Source organism: Elephas maximus, chromosome 18 (assembly GCF_024166365.1).
Source record: "Elephas maximus indicus isolate mEleMax1 chromosome 18, mEleMax1 primary haplotype, whole genome shotgun sequence".
Lineage (NCBI taxonomy): Eukaryota > Metazoa > Chordata > Mammalia > Proboscidea > Elephantidae > Elephas > Elephas maximus.
In genome coordinates, this window is record NC_064836.1 from 14,629,562 (window position 1) to 14,651,527 (window position 21,966).

The following is a 21,966-nucleotide window of genomic DNA, read 5'->3' on the forward strand; positions in this document are numbered from 1 at the left end:
ATGCTGCAAATTTGTGCTGAAAAGAAGCTGGGGGGGGGGATGGCTATAAACTCAAAACAAACAAAAACACACACAAAAAAATCATACCTGTTGTGTTGCTGTTGACTCTGACTCATGGTGACTCACGTGTTAGAGCAGAAATGAGCTTCATAGGGTTTTTGTTTTTATTGTACTTTAGGTGAAAGGTTTACAGAATAACTAGTTTCTCATTAGATAGTACAGACGTAGTGTTTTATGACCTTGGCTAACAACCCCACAACATGTCAACACTCTCCTCGACCTTGGGTTCCCTATTACCAGCTTTCCTGTTCCCTCCTGCCTTCTCATCCCTGCCCCTGGGCTGGTGTGCTCATTTAGTCTTGTTCTGTTTTATGGGCCTGTCCAATCTTTGGCTGAAGGGTCAACCTCAGGAGTCACTTCATTACTGAGCTAAAAGGGCATCTGGGGGCCATACTCTCAGGGTTTCTCCAGTCTCTGTCAGGCCAGCAAGTCTCGTCTTTCTTTTTGAGTGAGAATTTTGTTCTACATTTTTCTCCAGCTCTGTCCGGGACCGTCTAATGTGATCCCCGTCAGAGCAGTCAGTGGTGGTAGCAGGGCACCATCTAGTTGTACTGGGCTCAGTCTGGTGGAGGCCATGGTAGATGTGATCCATTCGTTCTTTGGACTAATCCTTCCCTTGTATCTTTAGTTTTCTTCATTCTTTCTTGCTCCTGAAGGGGTGAGACCAGTGGAGTATCCTAGATGGCCACTCACAGGCTTTTAAGACCCCAGATGCTACTCACCAAAGTAGGATGTAGAACATTTTCTTTATAAACTATGTTATGCCAATTGAGTTAGATGTTCCTGGAGACCATGGTCCCCACAGCCCTCAGCCCAGCAATTCCATCCCTCGGTGAGTTTGGATGTGTCTGTGGAGCTTCCATGACCTTGCTACATAGCCATTTCTTGGCTGTAATCTTTATGGACGCAGATCACCAGGCCTTTTTTCCACAGAGCCACTGGGTAAGTTCGAACCAACCTTTTGGTTAGTAGTTGGGCACAACCCGCTTGCTCCCTCCACCTCGCTCTGCTCCCCTCCCTGCTGTCCTGCGTTCCACCCCCTTGCCCTACCATACCTGTAGGAGGGGTGATGTAAAGTACCCAGAGACCCAGAGCAGTTGTCATGGCCAGGATGGTCCTTTCTGGATGAGTAACAAGCTTTACCACTAGCTCCTAAGGCAAATTAAAAAGACATCTGACTGCAGAGGTCACAGTGGAAATGCCGTGAAATAGGCAGAGTCCTGTTAATGTAGGTAGCGCCATCAAGGAAATAAAAGCCAAACAGCTGCAAACCTAAGACGTTAATGTGATCTTTATTACATAGCACATCTGGTATCTGTGCATCCCAACAAGTATACAGAAGAGTCTATAAAACCAAACCCAACCATTCAAAACACACTAAATGAAGATTGAACCCAGAGTCGCATCTCTTACAAATACAATTAACGTGGTCCTGCTGTAACAGTATTATGGAAAGAGCCAGGTAGTTTAAGATGGGAGAGTGTAAGGACTGAAGTTTGTCCCAAATTTTCTTTTGTTATTGCACTTTTATTCTACACACTTAGTATGTTACATTTTTATTTAACACTGTAATAAACATTAGTCCTTTAAAACAAACAAACAAACAAAAAACATTACATAAAGACAAAAGACAACAAGCCGTCCAGACCAATTTTCTTTTCAACCTTCTAGACAAAGTGGCCTCCCCAATGCCAAGTGTTCACACACAGTCTCCACCATCCCCTCAGGTGGGCTGGATGTTAACAGGGCAGAAGTTAACAATCAAACCCCTTCAGAATGGTAGGGCTACTTGAAACCCCCAAGGGGTCTGCAATACAAAGTTTTCTCAAGGTCACTCCTTCCTCACCCCCAACTTTGCCCAAGAAGGATAAATCCCCTCCCTTTTTTCCCTTTTAAAGGAAAGGTGGGTTATTTGATCCAGCAAATCAAGCTTTGAAAACTCAAGGAAAAAAGACTCTGTTGGCAATGGACTCTTGCAGGGCTGTGGATCCTGCTCTGATGTGACAAGGACTTCGGCATTTCCATGATGAGCCAAAAGGGATACCAAGCATGCCATCCCACCAAGGCAAGGCCAGAGGGCGCCCCTCTTCCCCAAAGTGCTACTGTAACCACCACCCCCTCTCTGCTTCTCAGTGCTCAATAATAAGCCAGCATATAAAGTGTCATTCAGTGCAGTTACCACGTTACAGCCCTGCGACCCCAGACTACTTCCCCCCTCGGAAAAACAAAGTTCCGAGCCCTCCGTGAGCCCACAGGCACTAGTCAAGAGCTGTACCACTGCCCTAATTGTATCCCTGGTGGTGATGTAACCTTTCCGCCAGTTTCCTTGCAGTTTAGTGTTTAAAAATTAGGAGAACCTGCTGCCTGGGCTCTGTCCCCCTGAAGATGATGGAGTCAAAAGTGACTCTCTTTGGTCTGGAACAACCAGCACAGTCCTCTTTCCCAGAGAAGTGAAAAGCTTGCTCGGTCAATGAGCCATTCTCTGCGGAAGATCAAGGGAACTAGGGCATGGCTGTGGACACCTCAGCCAAACTGAGCATTCCTCACCCGAGCTAGGCTGACCTTGCCACCAGCTATCTAGGCACAGGTCAGTCATTCGGCTGCCCCAAGCACCACCAACATCGCGTCTGATTTCTGAAGCGAAATGAGAGGCATTAAAAATGGCGAAGTGGTCATTTTCCGGCTGGGATAAAGTACCCTAATCAAGTTGATTAGAAGGGCAGCACACAGCAAGGGTGATTCTGGCACAATGCCATCCATCCTCCTCCCCCAGCCAACTTGCCTCACCACTTGGAAGCATGTACAACCACAGGTAGCAGGTAAACTCTTCGGGACTTTGGCTATGCTGAGTCCTCCGTAATCCAAGTGCCACCAGATGTCTTTGAGTATCTAGTGTCTTCCCAAGTACTACACAATACAGTACATGTCATGACATTCCATCGCTTTAGTAACAATGGGTGCCAAGGAACAAAGAATCCAAAATTAGCTGACAATGTTACAAAATAAAAGCAAATATACATACATAGCACATGTATTTCTGCACTCAGCCTGCTGAGTGTTTAAATAACACCCCCAAACATCCATTTGTGGCCTTTGGCTGGCCTGGAGACTTTCAGGAAGAATTTGCACCTTTTTCTCGGAATACTTCTTTTTAAAGGAACTGTAACACAGCTACTCTTCTTACTTAATATTAACCCCTTCCTTCCTCCCTCACCCTGGGCAAAAAATGTGGACGATCTGCTAGAAAACTCGTATCTGAGAGCAGACTAAACCACAGGGAATAAACTGAAAGGGGACTCTGAGTGGGGGGAACCTAACCTCCCAAGTGTGAATGGAGGTAGGAGTTAAGACTTCCAGAGAATGTTAAGAATGTGGTCTCCATATGGGCACTGAGAATTCAAATCACAACCAGAGCTAAAAGAAACTCTGAAAAGAGGAACCATGTAAGGCTTTTGTGGAAATTTCAAACACAACAGGCTTACACTGATTTTCTCTTTTATTATTTCTCACAAGTAGAGACCACTCACTTCTCCTTTCCTACTTGAAACCTGGCTTCCTGAAGTCCCATCATTGTCCCCAGAAGGACAACGCATTAATGCTGACAAGAATAGAGTGACCTGAAGTATAGCTAGCTAGTAGGTGTTAAAATTCTAAGAAGTGTACTGAACATTCCACCAAAACAAGGCGCCACCCTACAGAGCTCAAAGATCACTCCCTTCATCATTTGCAAGGGAAAAGGGTTTTATCCCTGCCATTTCTGAAGGCCTCAAATGTTTAGGAGGCTGCCACACTCAAACATATCATAATTAGAGCCTGGGACAGCCAAGAGTTAAACTGAGCTTTAAAGGTTCTATCAAAAGTTTCTTACAGACTCCACTGATACTGTCAGTAACCAAGAGCTGGCAGTTCTGGCATGACTCTGGAAAATCCCAGCAGTAGATGTCCCACTCATCTTGCTCAGGGATCTGTTTCCCACACTGTGGGGCTGGCCACAGGGGCCACATCACACTTCCTAGGGACTAAGCAGATAGGAGCCACTTCACTGCCTAGTCCTCCTCTGTCTGCCTGTTTTTCTAAATCTAACGGGCCAGTTTGATTGAGGAAGGCTTGAAATCAAACATTTAAACCGCTGTTTAAATTATACGCCTTCCTGTGACAGGAATCAGAATTTCCCTCATGTATACTTCATGACAAACTCTCCAAAAGACCACTATTCCTCCTCCCAGCTGCACAGGGAAGAGAACCTTCCCAGACACCAACACACAGGGGTAAGGTGCACACACACACATCTGCTAGACTGTTCTGTTTTGTCTTATTCTTTCTTCTAACAAATTATATTTAAAAGAAGGCAAGGAGAAGGGACAAACTGCAGAAGAAACCTTGGTTAAAAAGCTCATGGATCAAGTTTTTAAGATGTCAGTGTGTTAGATTCAAAAACAAAAAGAAGAGTTTCTGATTTTGTTAAGTTGTAAAAACAAACTGGTATTTTCCAGTAGGTCTGAGGTCTTGCCAGCTTCTCAGGTCTCATCAGATACTTCACAGTGGGTCAGTTCTGCACAGACGCTCACCCCCAGGTACCATGTTATCTGCAGCTTCCCCACCTTGAGACGAAAAACAGAAAGAAAAAAAAAAAGGCCCAAGGGTAGAGGAACAGGGTCTGTTCCGTTCTGAGTTTAGCAGTAACTCAAAATCCAATAGCTTATATACATACATACATATCGCTTCTTTTTTTTTGTTTGTTTTTTTCTTTCTTTGCCTCTTGGTGATGTAACTGTGAAGCCCTCCCCCCAGAAACCAGGGCTATGTGGTCCTACAAATGTAAACACACTGGTGCCTTGAGGGACAGAGGGGCTTGTGACCTGAGACCTCCAGTTGCAGACAGCAGGAACCAAGCACCCACATGTTATTTTCGTTGTCTCTATGTTCTCACAACCACAGAACTAAGTTCAAATTTTCTAAGGGTTCTTCTGACCACTGAATGGAATCAAACTGCGGAAGTCATGGCAATGAGTCTTTAATACTATTGCCACTGCAGTGTTCACTTGGTATCTTGGAAAGAAACATATGCAGTGAGCAGAGGATGGTAAGATTTCCCTCCTTATCAATTCCAAGGCCAGAACATCCCATTTTCCAGCTGTTACACGTGACCTAGACAATCTTTTGCTGAAGGGACAGCTGGGGACATCGGTGAACTGCTAAATATGCTCAAACAGCCATCTAGCTCTTCACTATCCAAGAGTCATCTTTGCTTGGGAAGGTCTCAAGCTGCCTGGCAAGCACCAATTCCCTCGAGAGCTCCCTGTACTGAATAAATGTCAAATGTCCCCCATGGCCAAAAGGTGGGGGGAAAGGGAAAAAACAGAAAGTAAGAGAGAATGGCCTCTTCTTCGCTTTCAAGTGGAGTCATCTAGTCCTCTGTTTGGCTGCTCAGAACTTGACTTGCATAGTCGGTCCATGATGCCCTGGAGCATGGGCTGGACGATGCCCAAAAGAGGCCTCTGCAAGGGGTCACCATCCCAACAGGCTTCCATCAACTGCCAGCACTCCTCATCAAACACAGGGAGACGTTCTGGGCGGGCCCCTAGAGGAAGAAGGAGCATGGAAATCACGCCAGATTAGTGAGAGGGAGACCAACACAACGAAGAGGCATGACCAGCCGACGGACTGATTATCCAGCTGGTGCTCAGCATGCTGAAGAATGCAATGAGTTCTGGCTTCCATGGCAAAAATCTAGGTTAGACCCTAACAGTAACAGTGAAAAAAACTGGAACACATTGGCAGAGGAAGCTGAAGAACTAGAAGTTCTAAAGAAAAAAGGCATGTATGACAGTACTGCCTTTTTGAAATAGTTAAATACAGCACTGCCTTGAAGCAAAAGTCTGACTTCAATGTCTTCTGATTCCATCAAACCAAACCAAACCCGCTGCCGCTGAGTCGATTCCGACTCATAACGACCCTACAGGACAGAGTAGAACCACGCAATAGTTTCCAAGGAGCGCCTGGCGGACTCAAACTGCCAACCTTTTGGTTAGCAGCTGTAGCACTTAACCACTATACATGGAGGGATGAAGTGTGTGTGTGGTCCTGCAGGGGAGTGGCTGGAAAGGGAGGCAGGAGGCCTCTGCCACAGCGCCCGATCACTGCTCTCACCAGACGGTAAGACAAGTAGGGCTGGTGCCTCTTACCTCTCCTCACGTTGTTCCAGAGGTGGTCTTTGCTGGCACACCTCTCAAATGCCTCAGGGAGCTTGACAGAGCCTGAGCAGATATACCAGAAAAGAATCCCGAAAGCGTACACGTCCACAGAATTATCATACTTTCCTAGAGCAAGAAGGAAAGAAAAGCAGTGAGTCAGAGAGAGGAAGGCAGCAGCAGCACCACTGCCTACCTCTGCACAGGTCTTCACATGCTCTGTCTAAAGCTTTCCACATTGCTCTCTCTCGTAACCACGCTGCCATGTAGGCAGGACACAGTCATAATGCTCATTTCATGGTACAAAAAACTATGGCACTGGGAGGCCAAAGCTGGACACTGGCAAGAACTACCTATTGCACTTGATAAGGAACAGGAAAATCAGGCCTTTTGTTTTATGGAACAGTCAAAAAAATTAAATCCAGAGAGGTCATATTAAGGATAGAAGGTTGGGAAATACAGATGGGCGGGTGGGTTGGAACCAGAATAAAGACTTTTAAAGTCAGACACAAGAATCTGAACTTAGTGAGCAACAGGAAGTCATTTATGTTTTAGGGCAGGAGGGGGCATGAAGAAGATGCAGTAGGAAGATTACTGTGACGGCAATGGGGTGGTGCGAGCTGTGGAAATAACTTGCAAAAAGCAATTTGGCCTTTGTTCGCAGCACTGTACCAACACCAGAGGCTAATCAATGGGGCTGACCACAGAGGGACACCTGAGGGCCCGATGCTGCCTGAGCCTCAGAAGGCGTGAGGTAATCTATCGTGGCCACCTGGGGAGGCCCAAAAGCTCCTTGAACCCTGATGTAGAGAGGGGGTTTGCTGGTTGGTGACTGTGCATGGGAGAGGGTAGCGTGCCTCTCTTTGGGACATGGAAGCTCCACGCTGTGACCCCTTCCAGACCTTACCCTATGTGTTTCTTTGTCGTATCCTTTTTGGTTGTAATAAATCTGTAGCCGTAAGCATGGTGTACCTCCATGAATTCTGTGAGTTGTTCAGTGAATTAACGAACCCACAGGGACGTGAGAGCCAGCAGGAGCTGGCATCTGCCTGTTTGGCAGTCTGAAAGAAGGTGTCCTCCTAATGTGTGAGCTCTGACCCAGCTCTGGGTGACGTGAGAGGCTGACGAGGATGGAGACGTGGAAGGTGAGGACTGGATCCACTGCCACACTGTGGGCACGGATTCCAGCTGATCCCTACCACGCAGTTAGCAGCGAAGGTAGAATCTGCCTCCTGTGTGCCCTTATTCAGTGCACTGTGCTGCTGTAGAAACAATGAAAGGCATTTAAGCAGGAAGCAGCCAAAAAGGAATATTTCAGTGGGAATAGAGACTTTTTTTCTTTTTTTAAAGTAAGCCTAAGGAAAGAAAAAAACGATGAGTCTCTACTTGGTTCCTATCTGCGTAGGGCTATAGCTATGCAGCTGAACTCCTAATCTTTACGTGTGTCACTCGGATTGGGGGGAAACTTGTGTACAAGGCCAACCAGAGAAAGGTAAGCATTTTGCTAGGTTTAACTCTTATCAATATTTATGACTGACCTGCAATTACCTTTTCATCTTCCCTGACGATGGTACAACCTTCTCCATCCACTCAGGCTCAAAGCCTTGGAGTCATCGTTTAGTCCTTCCTTTCTGTCCATCACCCACATCAAGTGAAAAAAGATCCTGCCCCCTCTTGCTCTTGAACTGACCTCCGATCTGTCACGTTTTATCTATTTCAGCACGACCAACTTAATCCTGGGGACAGCCACCACCAACCAGCCTCCCCAGCTGCCAGCAATTTCTCTCCTTCATGATAAATGTTTGGATTTTGGAAACAGAAAGCTTTAGATTCAAATCCCAGCTCTACTTTCTAGCTCAAAGTTTTTGGCTAGGTTTCTTCATCAATCTGGCCTCGATTTCTTTATCCATAAGTTGACATAAAAATGGATCATTATCACAGGATTGTTTTGAGGTGTAAATGAAACAAAATACATGGAAAAAACATACCCATACAGCCTAGCTTCAATATACACTTAATAAATACGAGTTCCCTTCCTACCTACCAATTTTTCCCAGCCTGACTCAAGTTTCCCCCAAATTCCACCTCTACCTCAAAATTATCAAACATTTCAGCCTGGTTTTTCCCTTTTCCGAACACTGACAGTGCTTCACGTAGCACACGATTTTTAGCTCCATGTCTTATACTGCTCCTTACAGACTTGACCTCTCTTAGTATGGTGTGTTCATGTCAATTTTAAGTTAACAATAGTGGACAACTCCCTATTATCTAACCAAATAGGAGTTATTCAATCAGTATTTTATGATGAAATAATTGGTTGATTATGGCAATTTATGGTACTAATATCCCAGAGAGACATCCACAAGAATGGTTGGTGACTCCCACTGGCACGTTCCTATTTCTTCCTTACCTCTTTACGCCTTCTTTCTCCCCCCTACTTGTCTTAGGTTTCCCCTGTTCCGGTTTTTCCCTTGCCTGTGCCAGACCTGCCATAGTACTAGGCGATTACTACTTAGCCCTAGGGGTAGAGCTCAGGGTTAATGTACCATGCTCTGTCCAGACCCACTCTCTGCCCTCCAGCCTTACCTGTGAAGAGTTCAGGGGCCATATGGATTGGGGTCCCCACAATGCTGCCTGACATCATAGCCTCCGGCTTGCAGAATCCTAAGTCTGTGATCTTGGCACGATTCTGCTTGTCTAGCTGCCAACAAAGCAAGGTGAGAGTCATTCTGTCTCCAACCCTGCACACAGCACTCAGTTTACACAAACTGAAAAAGTAGGTACTTAGTAAATCCTGCCTCCACCTGCCTGTCTCTAGATTCGTTCCCATTACTGTCTTCATCTCCACACTATAAGCAACCCGATGGCAGGAACTATCTTTCTCATCTTTGTTCTTCAGACACTGAGCATAGTGCTTGGCACACATCAGGACCTCAGTAAATCTTGGAAGAATGAGTAAGTGAAGGTCCCTGGCAGGATACTGAGGAAAGCATTTCAGCTCCTGATTCTCCCCTAGGCTCCAGACCACAGGGCAGGAGGCTGGTAACTAAGAAGGCTGAAGTCCTCTAGTCACCTGAGGAGAGCTTCCTGAAGTCCCTGTTGCTTCCTTCCCTAGAGGTCCATGAGACTAAATCTGTTTGGCAATAGATAAGCCTCTCAGGTTTCAGCCTACAATTTTGGAATGTATTTCCCTTCCCCCAGAGGGAGAGACAGAAGATGAATCTGAGTGAAGGGTACACGGGCCTTCACAGTATTAGTCTTTTAACTGTTCTGTAAGTTTGAAATTTTCCAAAATAGTATTGGGAGAAAAAAAAAACTTTAAGCATTATAAGCTAGGCCTATGATGAAAACCAATGGAAGAACATCTTTACTGCACGCCCCCAAACTTTAAGTTCAAGAACGTAAAGTTCAAACTGTGAGTTCAAGGGGACAGGATATCCGTTGTGCTGTTAATGCTACCATTTTCCCACTGGCCTTTTCCAAGACCAAACCTGCACTCACATGTACTCTCCCAAAGGTCCCTCAACCTCAAGAGGCAGGGTGTTACCCTGGGAAATAGCTCTACTTACCAGCACGTTCTTCAGTTTGATGTCACGGTGGACGAGGCCCTGGCTGTGCAGGAAGCGGATGCCCTCTACCACATCGAGTGCTATCTGTAAACGTGTCTCCAGGGTCAGCCCAGCCTTGGAAAGACGAAAGAGCATATGGGTCACTAACAAGGCAACGCCTCGATTTCTCCTGGCTTGAACCACCTGAGAGTTCCTTCTGTGGGGTGCTACAGGAATGACCATACTAGAGGACACAAGGACAGAGGGAACTGAGAGAAAAGGGAAGAGGAAAACAGAGAGGGAAGTACAGGAAAAGCAAAGAAGGGCAAGCTATGAAGGAGACAAAGCCAGGTAAAAGCCCTAGAGGCTGCACTCAGCCAGCTAGACAATCCCCAAGTATGACCAGGAGAGGTGCAACCAAACAACTGAAGCATGACCTCATTTCTAACGTTTGAACAAACTCTGAAACTGCCCACAAGGCTCAAAGTGACTAACTCTGCCTCAGGCCGATTTACTTCCATTGCTCTGTAGGCCTGGTTAGCCCCGTTCTGTGGATTCAAATACCAAAGTCATATTACTTCTACCAAGTTTCCACTTTAGTGTTTCCTGAACGCTGGGGAACATCATAATGCTCGTCCAAAAGTTCGCTTGTGGAAAAGACTCTTCTGAAATGAAGAGGGAAAACAGAGTCACCTGGAGAATGATTTTCTTCGTCATATTGATTCCTCATGGCTCCTGGAAGCATTTCTAAGGTGTCCTCTGCCCTACTTCTGCAAGCTTCTATTTAAACTGGTACAAGATGAATTTGTGAGAAGGCACCCCCTCTTCTCTGTATGGTTTCACCACAACTCTTAGCCTTCACTCCAATAAAATCCTTCAGTAGCTTCTCATTGTCTATAATAGAATTTGGATTCTACAGAAATTCTTAACATTTTTGTTCCTCTATAATTTGTTTCCAAAATCTCTTTGCACCTTATCGCCCTCCTATTCCCAAAATGAACCACGTGCTCCAAGCTGGCTGGTGCCTTACTGATCTCCTAATGTGCTCTGGGTATTATGCTGTTCCTTCCCCCTGGTGTGGCCTCTTCTCTCCAACTGCACTTCCACCCAGCAAGGTGTATGCAAACTCCACAACGTCGTGAAAAACCACTGACTCCAATTCTCTTCAAAGCCCCTGGCAATTACACTTTTTGGTGTTCCCTTATGGTGCTTAATATAGGGCCTTGTACAAAGTCGTCACTAATAACTATTTGTTGACTAAACAACAAAAAATGGCTTTAACGATTGAGGGCAAAATGAGAAAGAACAGGAGAGATACAGGAAGCTTTTCTGTTCTTCTAAGGAATTCTGGTGTTATTCTAAACCAAGGGAGAGTAACCAGTCTAGATTTTAACCAGCTCTGCAGGAGGTCAGAGTGGTGAATGACAGTACCCTAGATATATATTGAAAAGTGATGCTGAGATAGACATTTTTAAGGTTTTTTGGAAATATGGGCAACAAAGCTTGATTACTCCAACAACCTCTTATGAAAACCAGAAGCTCTGAATAAACAGGGAAGGATGAAGGACCAGCAAAGAACCTGTGGTTGCCAGCTGGCTCTTGCTCTCTCCTCCGTCAACTCACCTTCAGCCCTGTGTAGAGGTCCCGATGTAGCCGCTCCATAATAAGCAGCACAGCAATGCTGGAGCCACCACCATAGTTGTAGTCGATGACTGACCCGTGGAGATCCACCAGTCGCTCATGCTTCGGCAGAGACCTGGTGCAAAGGAGAGGAGTCTGGACTACAACGCTTAGGTTCAAATCCTACATAGCACGCCACACCATGGAAGGAATAGCCTCGAGACCACACTTAGGCCAGGTCTGGAGGTAATGGCTCTCAGTACAGAGACAAAGCATGGAGAATGCCTTCTCCAACAAGGACAAAAAAAAATTTTAATGTAAAAACTTGTAAGCCATAAGGACTAAGGAACAAAGTCAAACGTGAAGATGAGACTGAGAAATTAGGATGGTGGGGAAAAGCAAAGACAGAAAAAGCCTTTGAGAAAGCATGCTTCTGGGCTAGACAGAGAAATATTAGTCCCCAACATTTTGAGACCCAGGTATCAAGACACCGGGCATGCTGTAGCTCTTCATACAAAACCCCCCTTCCTGGGCTCCTGGCTTCTTCTCTTTTTTCCCATAAGGATGAATGATACAGGACCCACCTCATGTAGTGAAACTCCAAAGCCAGGTCATTCCAGTGCTTCTCATCTGGAGGGACAACCGACTTGAGGGCACAAGGGAAGTGTCCCCCCCAGTTGTCACACAGGTACACCACACCATACTGGCCCCGGCCTAGTTCCTGTCCCAGTTTAGGTTTACCTATAAGGCACACAGACAAAGAGATAAGGCTGGACCAACCTGGAAGCCAGAAAACTGTAATTATCAGGGTGAGAAGTTCTGGTGTCATTCTAAGCCCTAGGAAGTAACCTAACTGGTTTAATTTAAATAAACTTTGATGATGTTATTTGAGCTACATAAACAGCAGGACCAAACAAACTTCAGGAGTTCGAAAACACCTAAGTAAGTGTATAGGTGGTTTGGCAAGTAGGACTGAGATTCCCACCAAGGCTGGACATTAAGACTGTCAGGTGTCCAGAACCCTCCTCCAGTTTATCGGGGAAAACCAATTACAGACTCACAGTGCAGCAAGACGTCCTGTAAAGAACGGCTCTCCAGTGAAAGGCGGGCCAGGCGGGGGGCATGATCTTTCCGAACCTTCAGCCATAGGTCTTCAGTTTTCTCCAGCCGGCCTGAGTGGCCAGCTTCCAGCTGGGAGGGAAACAGAAAAAAGGCATATGCTTTATCAAGTGTCTAGCCTTGACTTTCTCACTTGTAATACAGCGATAACAATATCTACCTCATAAGGATGACTGTGAGAACTAAGCTAGGTTTATATAATGTGTTCAGCACAGAGACTGGCACAGTAGGCACTCAGTAATTTTCCTCTACCCACCCTCTAGACATGCATGCACACACGCCCACGCCAAAGGAGCACGCAGATGTCACGTAACTGTGCGCTCGCTAGTATGGAAGCTGTAAAGTCCTCTCTTCCTGTCACACATTCCTAAAATGCTATATAAACTTAGAATTCCTAGCCCTCACCATTTTCATTGCTCACTCAGTAAAATGGGGAGAAATTAGCCAAGTTCCCTCCATTCTTCCTAGAATTAGAAAAACATCCACATAAACAAAAACGTATTGTTGAAATTTCCTGTAATGGAATATTATCCTTGGACAAAATAGGAAAAAAAAAATTTTTTTAACTTTTACAAGAGAGGAGAAAGCAAAATATTCTCCTCTGTGTGATCCAGCTGTACCTCCTTTCCTGCATACCCACCTGCCGCAAGGAGGCTGCAAAAGCCTCATGAGAACTATTGAGCCGAGTCCGGAACTGGCTGCAGATGCTCTTGGCCAACTTGGAGGCACTGAGACTCTCAATGGCTTCTTGGGCCACCTTCCTCTTCCACTCTAGAGTTATGGCAGGTGGGCTAACCCATGTGATGCGCTGGATGATCTGTCAGGATGAGGACAGTGAGATCACTGAGGGATGGGAGGCCGGGACCACTACAAAGACCCGATGCTCTTTGTTCTCTGGATTATCCAGTCATTAGGAGCAGCCTCTTAAGACAGGAACTGTATGAAGTCCAAGGCTCCTGTCCAGTTCCATCTACCTCACAACCAGGGCCCAGCCCAGATGAAAGCATCAAAGAACAGCAGGCCTAGTCTTCATGAACACCAGCCCTTGACGCATTGCATTCAGTGGCAGGGAGTGCCTGATAAATCTCTTTCTGAAGTCAGTGACTAACTCTACCCAAGAGCCAGATCGAATTCCAGATAAGGAGCCACACTCACGGCCTCCAGCAACCACAAAGCCTGTTTCTGAGGTTGGGAAAAAGAAGTATGAAGAAGATAGTGAAGTCGAGTCTTACAGCTCCATAAAATATCAACTAAACCTACCACTTCTAAGAGTTAAGGGGGTAGCGCTATAATAATTATTTCACAATAGGCCTAAACCAGAATTCTCCCGGGCAGGCGTACCAGGGCATGGCTATACCAACAGAATATCCTAGACATCGGTCTCCCGTTGTGGTGACTAGGAGTCATTTGAGCCAACTGGGGACTGAAAAAATTTTCTCTACACAACCCCTACCTGCTTGATTTGTTCCCAGAGCATCCTTGTTACCGAGGACCCTGAGTGAAATGTGACTTCAACATGATAGGCGGCATTTAAGATCTGAAAGAGAATATACAAAACAAAATCAATATGCCCAGAGTACAGTGGTTATTTCAAAAATACAATGAATGATATTCACTTCAAAAACATAGTCCAGTCTCAGGGGTCCCAAATTTATCCCTTAATATGTATGCAGAGTTAAATCCTGGGAACTCAGGTTGATTATCTATTTTGTGATTATTAGGCTCCTTTACTTCATCCTTCATCTTCTTGCTCATTAACCTAACTGCAGTTTTACTGCCTATGAGCACCTCCCTTGCACAGTGGTCATGTCATGGGAAAACCAAGTAAAATTAAAACTGGACTGGCAAAAGGTTGAGGGAAAATGCCAGGCTAATTTGAAGTTGGGCTTGTAGGTAGATTATCTGTGACATGGTGTTTTAACAACCATTCTTTGAGCAGCTACCTGTTTGAGATAATTACTGGTAATGTGAACTGAGACATCATGAGACTTCTCCAGGCTCTGCAGACACCGTTCCAGGGTTCCCACAAAGCTCTCACGTAGGTAATCCACTGAGCTGATCAGCTTGTTAGCCACCGCCTGATTAAGCCGGGAGATGATGAGCTCCTGGATCTGTCGGATGCAGCACTTGATCTCCCTGGTGCCCACTGGTTCCCCATTCTCAGGGACAATGACATCTATGGAAGCAGAGAAACGAGCCAGTCATCTGTGATGGGGGAGAGGCAGGGACACTAAATAAAGGGGTTTCCCATGTCAGTGCCAAGAAGTACCGTGATGATGGCTACAAAAAAACACACGTTTGATTTATGGACAACTGCAGACCCTCAGCATGATCAGAGGCCAGGTAGCCCTCAACCACTTAAGGCAGTTAAGGATCCTGGGAAAGAACCACTGTGTCCAGAAGGAGCCAGTTGATTTTGTTAGCTTTTATGTCACATTATAAAAGGAGAACAACAGCATTTATTGAATGCAGACTATTTGAAAGGCACAGCAATAAGTATTTTACATATGTCATCTCATTTAACCCTCACAGTGACCTTGGCAGGTGGGCATTACTGGCTATGTACTGCAGATCACTTTGAGGACGAAGCCGGCGCCGGGAAGGGGTGGTACAGTTAGGGAGTGATGCCATCAGCATTTGAGCCCAAAGCTCACTGACTCCAAAGCCTATGATCTCTGTAATATCTCACGCCACCTAGCGTATTAATGAGAAAAATCCAAGAGTCAGGAATTCAATTCTAATCGATTACCAGATAAATAAAAAGTAAGACCCAATTGTTATCCCCAGCATTCCACTACCTCTCAGGATTAGAAAGTCTGTTTTCCAAGTGAGAGGATAACAGAACTTAAGAAAAGACAAATTATGTGCCAAAACATCTGCTCCTAAAAAGGCACTCTCATATCTATTGGTGGAAATGGGAACTGGTGCCACCTCTTTGGCAATGTCTATCAAAATTTTAAATCAATAAATGAATGAAAAAATCCACACACCCTTTGATCTAACTATTGTGCTTCTAGGAATTTTTTTTTCTAGAAATATTCCTTTATAAGTCCCAAAGATGTGTATGTACAATAATGATCAATGCAGTAGAGTTTATAATGGTGAGGGGGAAAGGAAACAGCCTAAGTGTCTATCAGTAGCGAATAATTAAACAAATTAAGGTATATTAATCAGAAGAAGACACATTTGTATGCACATTTGTGGAAAACTCTCTAAGATACATTGTTAAATGAAACAAGCAAGGTACAGAAGAATACATGGAGGGCAACTGGGTGACTAAGGGACAGTATCTTTATACCTTTGAATAAAGTATCATATCTGTAGGTATCACCTTTTTTAAAAAAAAGTTAAATTTTATTAAGTATGTATAACATGATCTCCAGCGTACATAACCTTTAAAACAAACAGTAATAGAAGTTTGGCTCCATAGGATATGTGACAGCTCTCTTCTAAATCTATTTATCATTGGCTTTCCCAAGGTAAGTTTGCCTTAAAGATACCCAGAAAGGACTTAGCATAAGGTAAGAATCAGACATGTAATTCACGTCTAATATGTAGGCAACTTATGTAGTAGATCCACAAATCCACATGTAGGCAACAGAACCAAACATTTGATCTACTTGGTCCCAGTTATCCCCACATCTGTTTGACTAACCACTGTATCCCAGGCACCAAGCATCGTATGCCTGGCACATACTAGACAATTCAATATTTCAATGTCTGCCCAACCTACCTGCCCTGACCACCCTTTATCATGTGTACTGTGATGCTGGCATTGATGTTCCAGTGTCTTTAATTAAATACTGAGAAGACTTCCTAGGATTTCCACTGCAAGTAAGCATGTCTCAGCAACTCCTCCCTGCAGTGGGAATTCACTGAAGAGCAATCTTTCTTCATCTTTAGAAACACCTATAAGAAATGAGGCATCCTGTGCTTGCTAAAGTCAACTATATTCCCTTTGTATTTCTAAGTGTGACACAGCTTTACACCATCATTCATACACTCACTCATTCTCCAAAGACATACTGTGTGAAAGGCTGTGTTACTTGCTGCACAGGATATGATGATGAGACTCAGATCCTGCTCTCCTTCAACATTATGAGTTCAGAAAATAGAAGAAAGGAACATAAATGACTATTAAAAAGACAGAAGGTGAAACATGCCAGAAATAAGTTACAAATAAAATGCTGTGGGAGTTCAGGTAAATGAGATTATTATTAACTATAAAATTTAAAGAAGAGTACATGAAAAATGGCATCTGGGAGAGGCCTTAAGGATAGGTAGGATTTCAAAATTCATGGACAGATAAACGGCATTTCAGGGTTACAGAAGCGCATGAGTGAAGAAAAAGTGAAGAGAATGTACAGAGGACAGCAAGAAATTACGATCAACCACAATGGAAATTGCAGGAAGTGCACAGTGGGAAATAAGACATGAAAACTTGGGAAGGGCTAGCCCTTGGAAGACCTTTAATTCAAGGCCTGTAGAAATAGGTAGCCAGAAAAGATGAACTGAAGATGAGAAAGAAGTCCAGGAGACCAACTAGGAAACCACAGTCCAGTCAGACTAAAGAAGAGGAGAAGCACAGGTAAGAATGAAACATGGAAGACGACTCATCAGGACTCGCCAACTGAATGGACGTGGGACAAGGAGAAGAAACCAGCTGAAGGCAATGCTGAGATTTTGAAGCTGGGTACCAGGAAGAAGGTGGCATCAGGAACTGGGAACAGTTTAGGAGGAAGTAACACACAGAAATTAATAAGAGTATGGGCTCAGGAATCAGACTGTGTAGACTCAAATCCTGCCTCTACTATTTACTAGCTGTGTGACCTTGCACAAATCAATCTTTCTAAGCCTTAGCTCTCTCATCTAGAAAATGATAATAAGCCACCTAGGGAGGCTGTTTTTGAAAAAAAATTGATGTCATGTTCCATTCAGTAAATTTTGAGCATCTATCTACAGGTTCAAAAAGCCTCCCAGATATATCCTAGAGAAGTAAGAGCGTTTACACGAACAGATATATGCACACCCATGTTCATTGCAGCACTGTTTACAATAGCAAAAAGATGGAAGCAACCAAGGTGCCCATCAACGGATGAATGGATAAATAAAATATGGTATATTCACACAGTGGAATACTACGCATCGATAAAGAACAGTGATGAATCTGTGAAATGTTTCATAGCATGGAGGAATCTGGAAGTCAGTTGCAAAAGGACAAATATTTTATAAGACCACTATTATAAGAACTCAAGAAACAGTTTAAACAGAGAAGAAAATATTCTTTGATGGTTACAAGATGGGGGAGGGAGCGAGGCTGGAGGGGGTTATCCACTAATTAGTAGATAAGAACTATTTTAGGTGAAGGGAAAGACAACACACAATGCAGGAGAGGTCAGCACAACTGGACTAAACCAAAAGCAAAGAAGTTTCCTGAATAAATTGAATGCTTCGAAGGCCAGCGTAGCAGGGGGCGGGGGCTTGGGGACCATGGTTTCAGGGGACATCTAAGTCAACTGGCATAATAAAACCTATTAAGAAAACATTCTGCATCCCACTTTGGAGAGTGGTATCTGGGGTCTTAAACACTAGCAAGCAGCCATCTAAGATGCATCAATTGGTCTCAACCCACCTGGATCAAGGGAGAATGAAGAACACCAAGGACACAAGGTAATTAAGAGCCCAAGAGACAGAAAGGGCCACAGAAACCAGAGACTACATCAGCCTGAGACCAGAAGAACTAGATGGTGCCTGGCTACAACCGATAACCGCCCTGACAGGGAACACAAGAGAACCCGTGCGGGAGCAGGAGAGCAGTGGGATGCAGACCCCAAATTCTCGTAAAAAGACCAGACTTAATGGTCTGACTGAGACTAGAAGGACCCTGGTGGTCATGGTCCCCAGACCTTCTGTTAGCCCCAGACAGGAACCATTCCCAAAGCCAACTCTTCAGACAGGGATTGGACTGGACAATGGGATAGAAAATGATACTGTTGAGGAGGGGGCATCTTGGATCAAGTAGACACATGAGACTATGTTGGCATCTCCTGTCTGGAGGAGAGATAAGAGGGCAAAGGGGCTCAGAAGCTGGTGGAATGGACAAGAGAGAGTAGAGGGAAGGAGTGTGGTGTCTCATTAGGGGAAGACCAATTAGGAGTATATAGCAAGGTGTATATACATTTTTGTATGAGAGACTGACTAGATTTGTAAACTTTCACTTCAAGTACAATAAAAATTAAAAAATAAAAATAAAAGCCTCCCAGATGATTTGGATGCATAGCCATGGTTGACAACCTAAAGGATAACTTGCAAGCCATGTCGTTTTAATTAACAGGAAGTAAAGCTTTTTTTTTAAAGCTAGTATTTATACATGGAGGTTTATACCGCAGTCTGCATACAAACTCAGCAGCATCTGAACTACAGACACCAAAAGACCTGGCCAGTTATCTTAGCCCAATTTTGTTCATAGCCATTCATGAAGAAAAGCGAAAAACATTACTTTGGGCAATCTTCCTGAGATGGGTTTCAGGAGCAGCCTGAAAAGAAAATGAGACACAAGATAAAAAAGCAGAACCAATAAAGAAGCATGGGCCATGCTGAGGGAGCAAAGGTTACAGCATGACCTAGTAACATTCTTCAAGCAGCTCTTCTTCGACGCCATTAGGGCTAGGGCGGATGCAGATATAAATGGGAGATTTACGATGAATTTAGCAAAAGTTGAGCTAACAGTTCTGGGAAGGAATGACAGCGGAATATTTCAAGAAAGTCTCTGAGAACAAGAGAAGCCACTTTGCTAAATGGTTTAAGGTAAGCTCCTGCTGGTAACAGTGAGGTAGATGAGATTACCCTGAGGTTCCTTTGGGCTTAAGAGCTAATGTATTCAGTTTCCAGCTAGAGAAGAGTTAGAGGTTCCCACAGGCCCAGTTCCCTGCCAAGAAAGCTCTCTGGTACCTACCTTTAAACTCCATGTTAGCAGCATCATCCAGAAGTTCCTCCTTCATGGTGTTAAGTGTCTCAACAATCATGTCTTTCATTTCCTCCTGCTTTCGGTTGGCAATATTCATCAATGATTCATACAACTCATTCTCCTTTTTTCGAGTATATTCCAGACGTTTGGGGGTAATCTGCAGGTCCCGCTGCATGTCAAAGGCCTGGTTAATAAAGATGTCAAGGCAGCGGCAGTGCACCAGGTTCAGGGCCTTGGCTACATCCACCAAGTGAGTCTGTAGCACCTGATGAGAAAAAGTGCTCAAGTGTCTCAGCTTCTCACTTTGTTCCACCAACATGCTCTGAGCTTTGGTGTCCTGGCCAGGGGCCCCACAGTTACAATGACTGCTGCTCAGATAGCCCAGGTCAATGAGCTGGCGATGAAGTGGTGATCTTTCACTCTCTGTTCTTCTGGTGGAGGAGTCAATGATTTCTGAGCCCAGCATCGGCACTTTGAAAAAGAATACGGGAAAGGAAAAATACTCTCGGATTTCCTGAAGCTCTTGCTCATCCCTCTCTGAGAGTTCATCTTTGTGGAGAGCATAGGTTACCACAGGCAAGAAATCATTCACCAAGTCACCCAGAACATCCACTGTGGGCCGGAGGCCTTGGCACGGTGCCACCACAATGTCCACTTCCTGGAAGGGGAAGGGGGTCAGATCAGCACCTCAGGGTCAGAATCAACCCTTGCCTCCCCAAAGTCCCACACTGAGACCAAAATCCAGATCTCTGATGGGGCAACTGGACTTCCACCTGTCATCCGTTCACCGCCTTCCTCTGGTACCAACACTCCCTGGTGCAGCCTATGCAGGCAGGCACTCAGCTAGAGAGAGTGAAAAAATGAGTTAAGTAGAAAGGATGGCAGTCCCTTTGGCCATTTCAGATCAAAAGAATATTTGGTCCCTGCCTTCCTTTGTTGCTTGACAACTCCCACTGATTCCCTCCAATGAAGAAATAAGACAAATAATGGGGGGAAAAAAAACTGTTATGGAAATTATCAGACTGAGAATGAGTCTGCCTAGAAGAGTCCTCTCCCTCTCCCCTTCTCCTCACACCCGATATTTCCACCATTCTAACCTGGCCGACTCCCAAACACCCTTTAAATCTCAATGTGTATGTCATGTCAGACCCTCACAGTCCTTTCTATTACACAACCCCAAGCACTCTCTACTTCCCCTTTCTTAATAACTCACCACATTTATAGTTTATTTAATTTAAAACCCATTTTTCCTGTTAGTCTCTAAACTCTTTGAGGGCAGGGACCATGTCTTGTCCTCTATTGTAACTCCAGTGCTTAGTACATAGTTCCATTGCCTTCAAGTCAATTCTGATTCATAGTGACCCTATAGGACAGAGGAGAACTGCCCCATAGGGTTTCCAAGGCTGTAATCTTTTTTTTAATTGTGCTTTAATTGAAAGTTTACAGAGCAAATTAGCTTCTCATTGAACAATTAATACACATACTGTTCTGTGACAATCGTTGTCAACCCTGTGACATGTCAACACTCTCCCCTTCTTGACATTTGTCCAGCTTTCCCGTTCCCTCCTGCCTTCTTGTCCTTGCCCCTGGGCTGGTCCAAGGCTGTAATCTTTACGGAAACAGAGCGCCATTATCTTTCTCCTATTGAGCAGCTGGTCGGTTCGAACCGCCACCCTTTGGGTGAGCAGCCAAGCGCTTAACAACTGCACCACCAGGGCTCCTTTAGCACATAGTAAGCATGCAATACTGTTGAATCAATTAATTAAGCAGCAAACTAAAAGCCAGGTTCATCAAACAGTATTACTGTCCTATTGTGAGAGTTTGCAAGTATCCCAAAGTTTTGTTTACCTAAGTCTTGGTAATACCTTTTGTCTCATGATCTCTTGTTATGGCAGAGACCAGTTTACCAAACCAAAAAACCCACTGCTAACAAGTCGACTGCGACTCATTCCGACCCCTCTAGCCTATTCAATATTTAGGCAAATGTCCTTTTCAGATAGGGGCTAGCCAATGAGATGTCAGTGGGCAGCATTTCCATGAAAGCTCTTTAGAGGAGGGTTGACTCTACCAGAAGTATGGTTGTTGGCTTGCCCTTCTTCCTGCCTGGAATACAGATGTGATAGCTAGTGCAGCAGTGGTCATCCAGCAACCCTAGGGAAGTCTGAGGGTGGAAGCCAGTGTTAAGGATGATGAAGCAAAAAGAAAGAGGGAGCCTAGGTCCCTGATGACCGCAAAGCTGCCATACCAGCCCTGAACTAACTGCCTTCATTCAGGCTTCTTTTATGTGTGGGGGGGGAGGTGGGGGAAGTGGGGGGGAACCCCCTGTGTCAAGTTTAAATTCCTGTTTCCCTGACTATATTATTTGCTGATTATATTGAACCCAATCCCAACTGATACACCCAAGTTCCTAATGTGAGTTTCAAGGATGATCTTTGGTTTAAAACAAACCCTCTGCAGGTCC

General features: G+C 44.7%; 1 protein-coding gene across 3 annotated transcripts in view; it reads right to left on the reverse strand.

The window, feature by feature from the left end:
* Positions 1–1,170: 1,170 nt before the first annotated feature.
* The window catches only part of DSTYK (dual serine/threonine and tyrosine protein kinase), a 54,354-nt gene continuing 33,558 nt past the window's right edge, over positions 1,171–21,966 (reverse strand). For 2 of the 3 annotated variants that reach the window (XM_049857981.1, XM_049857980.1), the window contains exons 3-13: positions 19,494–20,163; positions 14,482–14,714; positions 13,992–14,075; positions 13,179–13,355; positions 12,481–12,610; positions 12,004–12,160; positions 11,423–11,555; positions 9,821–9,934; positions 8,838–8,952; positions 6,246–6,380; positions 1,171–5,641 (exon numbers count right to left, since the gene is read on the reverse strand). In XM_049857981.1, the coding sequence (XP_049713938.1) occupies positions 5,454–5,641; positions 6,246–6,380; positions 8,838–8,952; positions 9,821–9,934; positions 11,423–11,555; positions 12,004–12,160; positions 12,481–12,610; positions 13,179–13,355; positions 13,992–14,075; positions 14,482–14,714; positions 19,494–20,163 (2,136 nt within the window). In that variant the 3' untranslated portion in view covers positions 1,171–5,453. The remainder of the gene's footprint in view (positions 5,642–6,245; positions 6,381–8,837; positions 8,953–9,820; positions 9,935–11,422; positions 11,556–12,003; positions 12,161–12,480; positions 12,611–13,178; positions 13,356–13,991; positions 14,076–14,481; positions 14,715–19,493; positions 20,164–21,966) is intronic. The other variant, XM_049857982.1, reaches the window with a different exon arrangement.